General features: G+C 34.5%; 1 protein-coding gene across 1 annotated transcript; it reads right to left on the minus strand.

The window, feature by feature from the left end:
- Nucleotides 1-7960: 7960 nt before the first annotated feature.
- On the minus strand, nucleotides 7961-8890 carry OR4P4 (olfactory receptor family 4 subfamily P member 4). The gene has a single exon (XM_012787821.1). It carries the CDS (start codon nucleotides 8888-8890, stop codon nucleotides 7961-7963), a length of 930 nt encoding a protein of 309 aa, XP_012643275.1.
- Between the last annotated feature and the right edge of the window lie 1398 nt (nucleotides 8891-10288).

The following is a 10288-nucleotide window of genomic DNA, read 5'->3' on the forward strand; positions in this document are numbered from 1 at the left end:
GGCCAACTTCCCAGGAGGCAATTAAATTACCTGCAAGAAACATAAAAAGGACATACAGCCCTTATTTTTAACTCAGAAACAATGGATAACCATAGCAGTTGAAAATGGAAAAATGGGTACATACTGCTGATTGGCATGCACTCTTAAAAAAACAAGTGCATACCTTCTTGTCATGTTATTATGCCTCAATGTAATATCTCATTCATTCACTTTAGATGAGGAAGCAAAGTCCAGAGAGATAAAGGAAATCCTTTCAATCTCGCATTTTGCCAAATGTCTCTCCTCTGTCATCTTTTATCAAGGTTTATTCATCTGTTTCTAAAATTTACTTAGTTCTTAATTTATATAAGGTACTCAGTTTTGAAACAATTTCTGTATTTTTGGATATGGTAACATTTATGTATCTGAAAATGTTTGCTTTATTTCTGATCCATAAGTGAAGATATATGCCCATATTTGCCTGTCTAAACATTATCATGGTCACTTATCACTCATGAGCACTGGGTAACCTCTGCAAGTTCTCTTTGTTTTCAGACTGGATCTTTGTGCATGCGAATCTATCCCCCGCCCCATTAGAGCTCAAGCTCTCATAGTCTATGTGTGGTGTGATGTGGTAGACAGAGGAATAAAATTACACAGACTTATTCTAACATGATACTGCTGTAACCCCAGGTAAATCATTCAACTTCACAGAACTTGTCTTATCCCATTTGTGAGATGACAGAGTTTCAACTTCACTATCACCTGTCATATTATTAGCTATTTCTACCATGAAAGTAAATCAATTCTGTCAGTATGAAGTAGCCATAAAACCCTGATAGGGAGGCAGAGATAAGAGAAGACACAGCAATAAAAGGAACTCTAGATACAAAGCAAGACCTGTTTGATTTGAAAGGAAGGTAAGTGTAATTTATCCATGCACAAACTCAGAGTACTGTAGGATTCCCCAGGATTTGTTTTCCCTTGGTATTTTAGACATTGTCTGTTAACTGAAATAGAGAAAAAGAATTCAAATACAGGAAAGACTATAGCCTTTAATGCCAACAGTCCTTCATGCACTTTCCTTTTTTAAATTTCAGAATATTATGGGGGTACAAACGTTTTGGTTACGTATAATGCCTTTGCATCACCAAAGCCAGCGACATAGACCTTTCTAATCGTTAACATTTCATCCTAGCTATAATTCATTCTCCCAGTTGGATGAATTAGCTTTTTCTGGAATAGATCATCATTGAATGATAATGTGAATGGGTTTAGGCAAAGGACAATATTTATTTAAATGGGTAAATATTCAGTGGGGAAATGTCAGGCACTCCAGTGGGGTCATTGGTATGTTTGAATGGAAAAGGGTATGAGGAATAGTTTTGATTAAAGGAGCTTTCAGTAATCTTCCTTAAATTAAGCCATAGATGTAAGTTATTTCTCAATTTATACATTGTCCACCAGAGACCACCTCCCTTCACTATCCATCCCGTTTGGTGCTCACAACTCCTATGGAACTCTGTGCTCTCAGCTATCCCTGTGCCCTAACGTTGTGTATGGCACTTCCAGCTTTGGGAAAAGTACAGGGCTGTGTTTCCTCAGCTCCGTATATTACAGTTGGTAGAGTAGTCATTACAGTTGTGCCTTCTTTTGTGCATTACGACATAATAATAATAATACTAATAATGATAATAATGTAATTTAGATACAGACTCAAGCATATCCTCTGAATTTACATACTCATTGTACTGTGGTTTTCCTGATAATTAAAAAAAAAATACTATTCTCTCCTAAGAGAGTCCTTCAATTTAAGGGAGCTCAAACCATAGCAGTTTCTGGCAACTGTTATTTATGTTCTTTGGCTTTCATCTAGAAGAAACTGGGCATTTACGTGCAAACACGGGGATTATTCCCCTGCTGTGAATATTGCAAGGTGCTAGAGGAAACCTCATCTCTCCTTCAACCAAGATCCATATCAAGTATTCCTTTTTCCCCTTTCTGAGCACTTCAAATGTGATAATGACTCGCTTTCCTTTAATATGATTAACATTTCCTTATTCATATCCATGCTACCCTATCTCATAGTTCTGTATGGATACATGTTATTATCTAATCATCATCTTAATAATGCAATTCCCTTTTTATTTCAAAGATCAATCTTTTGTAATTATATTATGCAATTTCATTGACATCCTTTCCTTAATACATTCTGTATTAGTTTCAGGAAAAAATAAATCTCACCAGTATATTCCAAAGCTTGAATTTGCTTTATGTTCCTGTTTCTTCTTAAATTAATTTAGGTTCAGCTGTCCAAAGTAAAGTATGATTGAGGCTGAGAAATTGTTTTTCTGAATAATTAGTACCAGATAATTCCTGATATCATAAACTCAAAGTAGGGTGGAAATTAGTCTTCGTTGTTTCTGCTTCTCTCATCTAATGAAATCTGCCATTGCACAGTATCTTTGGCAATAAATGCTCTTTTCTCCACTTCTTTTGGGTCTATTTAAATAGAATGAGGCAAAATGATAATGACCTTGGGGAAAGCTTTTTCCCCAAAGTCTTCCTCTATAGTCAAAACCAAATTGCAGATCTACCAATGAAGTTTAATTCCCAGCATCTCTTCAATTTTTAAAAATTAAATAAAAAAAAAAAACATTGCTAAATATGAAAAACAATCAAATTTCACATTTTGGACCATAACCCTAATCCACAGCAATTCTGCAAACAGAAGTAATAGCTTTATTATTGTAAACTTTGTTCTATGAATTATTATGCTTTGATATATACATTAAATTGCATATATTTGATATAACATATATTAAAACATCTGTTTTATATTATTTATTGAATTTTAATTATCTTATTTCTTTGAAAGGCTTATTTGAGTGGAAAATAGTGGATTCAATTGTGCTATAGGGGTTCATTGGTTTTCTTCTCAATTGATTCTATGCTGATTTCTGGAGAAAAAGGTAGGATGAGGTTCATTTCTGGCCTATGCTTGGGACAAGTTGTGATGTTGGTTTGAATGCATACTTTTTGACTGTACACAATTAATGTTGAATCTTGACCACTAATGACAGCTTTTTCCTTTCCTATTCCTATTATTTTCTTTTTCCTCATTCTTGCCTTGTTTACCTTCTTTTTCTTTTTCTTTTGTTTATTGTAGTGTATTTCATCTGGATGTCAATGTTACAGGTTAACATTTCCTCACCACCTTCCTTTTTCATACAGCATATAAAATGTCAAAGAGATCTTGCTCATATGGGCACTATCTGAAATAAGCAGATGAAATGAGTGAAAAATAAAGAGCAGGAAGAGAAAGAACAAGTGTTCTCAAGTTTGTGGAAACATTCAACATGATTAATGAGCGTATAATTTTCCTATTGCTGCTTTAACAAGTAACCGCAAATTGTGTGGCTTAATACAAATTAAGTGTCTTACAGTTCTGGTGGTCAGAATTCCAAAACTGAGGTTACTGGGCTAATGCTAGAGACATTGGGGTGGTTGCATTCTTCTGGGGGTTCTGCGGAAAACTCGCTTCCATGGTTTTTCCTCTTTCTAGGGTTTATCTGCTTCCTTGTGGCCCTTTTCCTTCATTTCAAATACAGCAGTGTAGCATCTTCAAATCTGACCTCTCTTCTGCCTCATGTTCCCACTTTAAAGAAACCTTGTGAATACAGGTAGGATAACATCTTTATGAACTGATTAGCAAACCCAATTTCATCTGCAATCTTAATCTGCCCTTACCACCTAACAAAACACATTCAGAGGTTCTAGGGAATAAGACATGGACATCTTTGGGAGCACCTACTCTGCCAAACACATTTAGTTGAGTGGTTTGGAAAGTCAGTTTACCTTCTTCTTTTCCCACTTTGCATAATGTACTTTAAGAGATAGGATATGTTTGAAAATATGTTTTGGAAGAAATGCTAAATATCATAGGTAAGTAATGGAATATGAATGTCCATATAGTATACATAGAAATATGAACAAGGGAAGGATATCATGTGAGAGTAACCTCTTAGATGAAAAAAGACAGTTACATATCATATAATAGTAGAATGAGAGTAAATTAATTAAAATAATGTCAAGTATAGCACAGATTCATAAAGTTGCACATTCATAAAAGCACCCACTCAAATAATTATCAAAAGCAAACACTATGTAAATACCACATCAAGGAATAGAACATTTCAGCATCCCAGACACCTACCTCCTGACCCTTCCTAGTCACTGCTGTCTTCCCTATCAGTAAACTTCATCTGTAACCTGAACTCTAACACCATCATTTTGTTTTTTTCTGTTTTGGAACACTACAAAAATGGAGTCAAGTCATATGTATTTGCACAGGAGCCCAGAATGAAAGCTCTTTCATTCACATTACTTTAGGGACTGTGATCACAGGAAAGCAGTAATGAGGGGGCAGTGTAAGCAAGGCAGAAAGGAAAAAAAAAATACTAGAGGGAACATATAAGCTTCCAACTACTTGGTAGTAGCACAGATGTTTGCTTGATCTCACAAGATTTTTGAAGAGAAGCTCTATGCTGCTTTTCCAAATCTGAAAATAGCTAGGAAGGCAGAAAATGTATCGATTGACTCCCCTTTCACACCAAAGTTCACCCCACAATGTGTTATTTTCCCAACAAGTTCCATCCATGTCACAGGGGCCATCCTGATGTTATAAGAGAAGACAGAGTCCAAACTGGCATCAGGGACATTCGTAGCCGGAGGCAAACTTGCTGAGAAAGCCATCAGGAATATTTAGGCTCCAAAAATGTCCCACAATATCTACCACATTTGCAACAACAAGGAATCACTGGAGAAGGACTCCCAAAGTGCCCACATGTGTATGACCCAGATCCTGTCATGTCATGCCTGTAAGTGACCTGAACTATGGAGAAGTGTTTCCATAGATCTTTATCTATAGTCTCTTACTATCATGGGGAAGTGCAGGCCATTGCTAGGTCATCTCTAACTGCATACAAGACAAGTGCAAGAATCTAGTTGTCATAAGAACAATGTCCAGTACAGTACAAACTTGTTTCACTTAACATCTGTTTATATTTTTTATTGGTATTGAGATTCTAGCTGTATAGTGAGATACCTTGCCTTCTTTCATAAAAAGAGAGGAGAGGAGAGGCACAAGTCAATTTCTTCAAGGTGGTGGGAATTTCCTCAGAAGACTTATTAATAAAATGCATTAGAAAATCAATCATTGTTGCTAGTGCTACAGCTGATCTTAGGGCTACAGTTAATACTTGTCAAATTACTTCTCCAACCATCTGGGCTAGAACTCCTTCACACTCAGCTGTTAGCTTTATTGAGATATAATTCACATGATATACAATTAATCCATTTAAAGTGTACAGTTTAATTGGCATTTAGTATACAGGGTTGTGCATCCATCAACACAATCTAATTTTAGAACATCTTTGCTCCCCTCCCAAAAAAGACATTTTCATTAGCAGTCAATCTTCATTCTCTCTACCACCATTGCCCCCAGTCCTAGGCAAACTAATCTACTTTCTGTTGCTGTAGACTTGCTTCTATTAATTTTTCATATACAAGGAATAATACAATATGTAGTCTTTTATAAATTGCTTCTTTCACTTACCATAATAGTCCTAAAGTTTATCCATGTTATAGCACACAGCAGTATATCCTTCCTTTTAATTGTCAAATGATATTCCATTTATCCATTCATCAGTTGATTGACCTGTGAGTTATTTTTGGGCTCTTGCTATCATAAATAATGCTATTATTTACATTAGTGTGTAAGTTTTTGTGTGAGCACATGTGTTACTTCTATTGAGTATCTAAGAGTAGAATTGTTGAGTCATATGGTAATTATCAATATATGTTTAACCTCCTGGGGAACTGTCAAACTGTTTTACAAAGTGGCTGTACCATTTTATATTCCCAACAGCAGTATTTGAGAGCTCCAATTTCTCTACATCCTTATTAACACTTGTTGTTTTCTGTCTTTTATTATTCTAAACATCCTTGTGATTGTGAAAAGATATCTCATTGTGGCTTTGGCTTGTATTTCCTACTATCCAAAGATGTTGAACATTTTTTTATCATGTGCTTTGGTCACTTGCGTATTTTCTGTGGAGAAATATTATTCAAATGTTTTGCCTATTTTTAATTGATTAATTTATCTTTTTTATTAATAATTTTCAAGAGATCTATACATATTCTGGAGACAAGTCCCTTATCAGGCACATGATATGCAAATATCTTATCCCACTCTAGGCATTGGCTTTTCACTTTGTTGATGGAATAATTTTCAGTACGTAAGTTTCTAATGTTGATGAAGTCCAATTTATGTAGCCAAAGTAACTCTTATGTATTAATTTTTTACATCTTCCATTCATGGGAATGAAATTCTGAATGATAGCTTCTGTTCTGGTTTGTTTGTGTAGAAATCATTGCTAGATTTCACAGGCATTTTTTTTTTCTTAGAACAAGGATACATGGATAATGTTTTTGGTAATATATTTTTTCTTTGAGATAAAATTTACTGTAGTGAAATGCAGAGCTTTCAAGTATATGCTTTGATGAGTTTTGATAAATGTATATATTCATGTATCCATTAACAAATTCAAGATGTAGAACACTTTTTTCAACCCAAAAGTTCTGTCATGCCCCTTTCCATTCCCCTATATACAAATTCTTTTCTGATTTTTATCATCCAATTTTAGTTTTTCCAATTCTAGAGCTTCAAAATAAGTGATCAAAGCATTTGTATGTTTGTGTCTGGACTCTGTTTTTGAGATTTGTCACACTTTTTTGTGTGTCATACATCCATTATTTTTCTTTGCTGAAGAAAAGAGTATTGTAGTAGTGAAGTGAGTAGTGAAGAGTATTCTGCAATGTCTTCTCTGACAACTTCCATCTTAAAATATAGTATATTTATTATTAATGTAATTAAGATTTTTAAATTTAGGTCCCCCATTGTATGGATCTTAGAATGCCAGAAGATTCACATACTTATTTCTAAGCTTTTGTTCCACTTACCATTGTGTTTTTCTGCATATATTTTTTCATTTAATGTATATTTATTTTATATTAGCAATATATTGTGAAAGAATATTTATACAAATGAGCAACCACTTTCTTAAAATTTTAAGTCTTATTTACAACATAAAGTATAATAAAACAATAGAAGACACCAGAGAGACATGTTCCAAAATTTTCAAAGCAGCACTAACATCCATAAAGGGAAAACCACCCAAATGTCTAGCAACAAAAGAATGGATAAATTTATCATTATATATTCATACAATAAGATACTATAGATCCATGAAAACAGAAAATTCACAAACATGGGGAATGACTCACAAATGTAATCATGGGAAGACATACAATAAATAGTACAATCTGCATCATTCTCATTCTACAGAGTGCAAGAACAGGTAGAACTAATTGATTTTAGAGATCAAGATTGTGGCTACATTTGGAAGGTATTCCTCATAAAGAGGAATAAGGAGGATGTCTGATATATAGTAACTTCTGCTTCTTAATTGGTTGCTAATTACATTTCAAACTAGAGTACTAGTTTGAAAAAATTTATGAGCTACATATGGATGATACGTGAAATTTTCTATATTTATAGTCAGTAAACATTTTAAAACTTGGAAGTATTATTTTATTCAGCTTCTCAGCATTTTAAGACAAAAAGTGAATTATGTATTTTTAATACAATGCCATATAATCCTTTATTTTTTAAAAATCATCTGGTTATTTCATACCATGTGATCACAATTTTAATGATTAAGAAAGATGGAGGGAAGTATGAACAAAAATAACATTCAATTTGTTTGCCAATGTAATAGTATAAAACCACAGAAGGGATGCGCTTCCTATTTGCCCACTTATCTCTCCAAACAACAGGATAAGATGATGAGAATGGATCTTACTCATAGCTGTGGTCTCACAGAACCATGGCATACAAAGCAGAAATAGCTCAGAAAAGTTACTTTCCTTTCAGAGCTATTTGATGACACCAAACTTTCTTCAAAGCATTCTTCATCTCCGTGTTTCTCAGCGTGTATATTAGAGGGTTGAACATGGGAGCAATGATGGTGTAGAATAGAGCAAACACTTTATCTTCTGGAAACGTCGTGGCAGGTCTAATGTAAATGAATAAAGCAGGTGCAAAAAACAACACCACGACCATTACATGAGAACTGCAAGTGGAAAGAGCTTTGTGACGACTCTCCACAGAGTATTCTCTGATGGTATATAATATAAAAAAATAAGACAAAATCAAGACAACAAAGGTCACCAAAGCAATCAGTCCTGAATTAGCAATGACTAAGAGACCTATTATTTGTGTATTAGAACAGGACAATTTCAGCAAAGGATATACATCGCAGAAGTAGTGATCTATCTCATTGGGGCCACAAAACGGTAGGAAGATGGTGAGAAGAAATTGACTGGCAGAGTGGATAAATCCCCCAGTACAACAAGCTGTGATGATTGTGTTACACTTTTGCCTGTTCATCACGACAGTATAGTGCAGGGGCTTGCAGATGGCCAAGTAGCGGTCATAGGCCATTCCTGTGAGAATGAAGATCTCTATGCCTCCAAAGAAATGGGTGGTAAAGAGCTGTATCATGCAGTTATTATAGGAAATGGCCTTCCTTTCTGCCAGTAAGTCTGCCATCAGTTTGGGGGTCACTGTGGATGTATAGCAAAGGTCAGAGAGTGAAAGGTAATTGAGCAAGAAATACATGGGTTGGTCAATTAGCTGACTGCACATGATAGAAATCATTATGAGTAAGTTTCCTGTCCAAATAGCAATGTAGCACAATAAAAATAATACAAAGCACAGCATTTCAATGTTCTTGTTTTGGGAAAGTCCCAGGAGAATAAACTCAGTGACATTACTGTTTTTCTCCATGGCCCAGTGTAGATAGAACACATAAATCACCTGAAATGACATAATCCATGTTTGTTGAGAAGTATGATGATCATATTCTATTTGAGAAACTAGGTAAGTTTAATTTACCTCATTCAAGTGTCTCAGAGAATTAAAATCTGGTATTCAATTAAAATGACACCCTAATAAGATTCTCTAGATGATTTCCATTAATTCTTCCAGCAAATTGTAATCAATCTCTGCCTTAGTAGGTCTAAATGCTTTTGTTCAATCAACAATATTAAAATTTTATCTTAGGCAATGTCTATTTCCAAAGACTAATGTAATACACAATAATTCCTTGCAAAGGTTATCAGTTTTACTCTCTGATACTCAAAATTTATTAAGGAAACAAGTCACATAATTATTATTTTTTTCATTAAGTACAAGCAAATATAAAATTTAAGATGTGAAAAAACTAAAGCAATAGAATAAATTGAACATTAGCTCTGATTCTCCTCCCAACCTGAAGTTTATATATATGTCTGAATTAATCAGACAAGACCAGTGGGTTCATTGTGGACCACCTGGAGGCTGGACACGCTAGAAGCTGTGGCATAGTGGGGTGGGGGAGGGGGGTCAGGGGAAAGATACGTAACCCTAACAATATTTATACCTCCATAATATGAAGTAATAAAAAAATATTTTAAAAAATCAGACAAGATGAGAATACCTCCTGAATTTCAGTAGTTGCTCCAATTTAGCTGCTTAAATTTAAATGTAAAATGTGTAAATGGAAGCATAGAACCATAAATCTGCCCAAAGTCTCTATAAAAACCACAGATCAAATCAGTTTTGGATTATTACATACAAAAGCCAGCTCTAGAATGCAACAAATGTACAGCTCACATACTTCTTTAGGAGGCAGTACATCTTTTCTTCTCTCAAGCATGGGTAGTAATATTGCACTCTCAGTATTGGTCATGTATGAAAAATAGGTAGGAGAACAGAGATTTCAGTGCATGCCCTAACATTGTCACTTCTTAGATTTGTGCCCTTACATTGTTGGCCCATACATTTCCTCTCTGTAAAATAAGGAGAATAGCCTCAGTTATCTCTAAGAACCCTTCTCACAATAATGGTCTGTACAAAATTTAAATTACTTTCTTCTTGGTCAAAGTTTTACTGTCTCCTTAGAGTTGTAGTAACATGATCCTTTTTTCATGTGCATTTCTCCTATAAACTTTCCTGTATTATTCTATAAATTTGATCTTATTTTTCTATGATATGTCATCTCACCCCCAGTGGACAATGAGGTCCTCCTTGAGTTTAATGCTCTTTTTATCCAAAAGTGTCTTAGTCCATAGAATTTAACAAAAAGCCAGTTTTAAAATTAGCTGCTAATTAATACAATTCATTAACACTGAATTAAAATTTTAT

This window comes from Microcebus murinus, chromosome 4, assembly GCF_040939455.1.
Source record: "Microcebus murinus isolate Inina chromosome 4, M.murinus_Inina_mat1.0, whole genome shotgun sequence".
Taxonomy (NCBI): Eukaryota; Metazoa; Chordata; class Mammalia; order Primates; family Cheirogaleidae; genus Microcebus; species Microcebus murinus.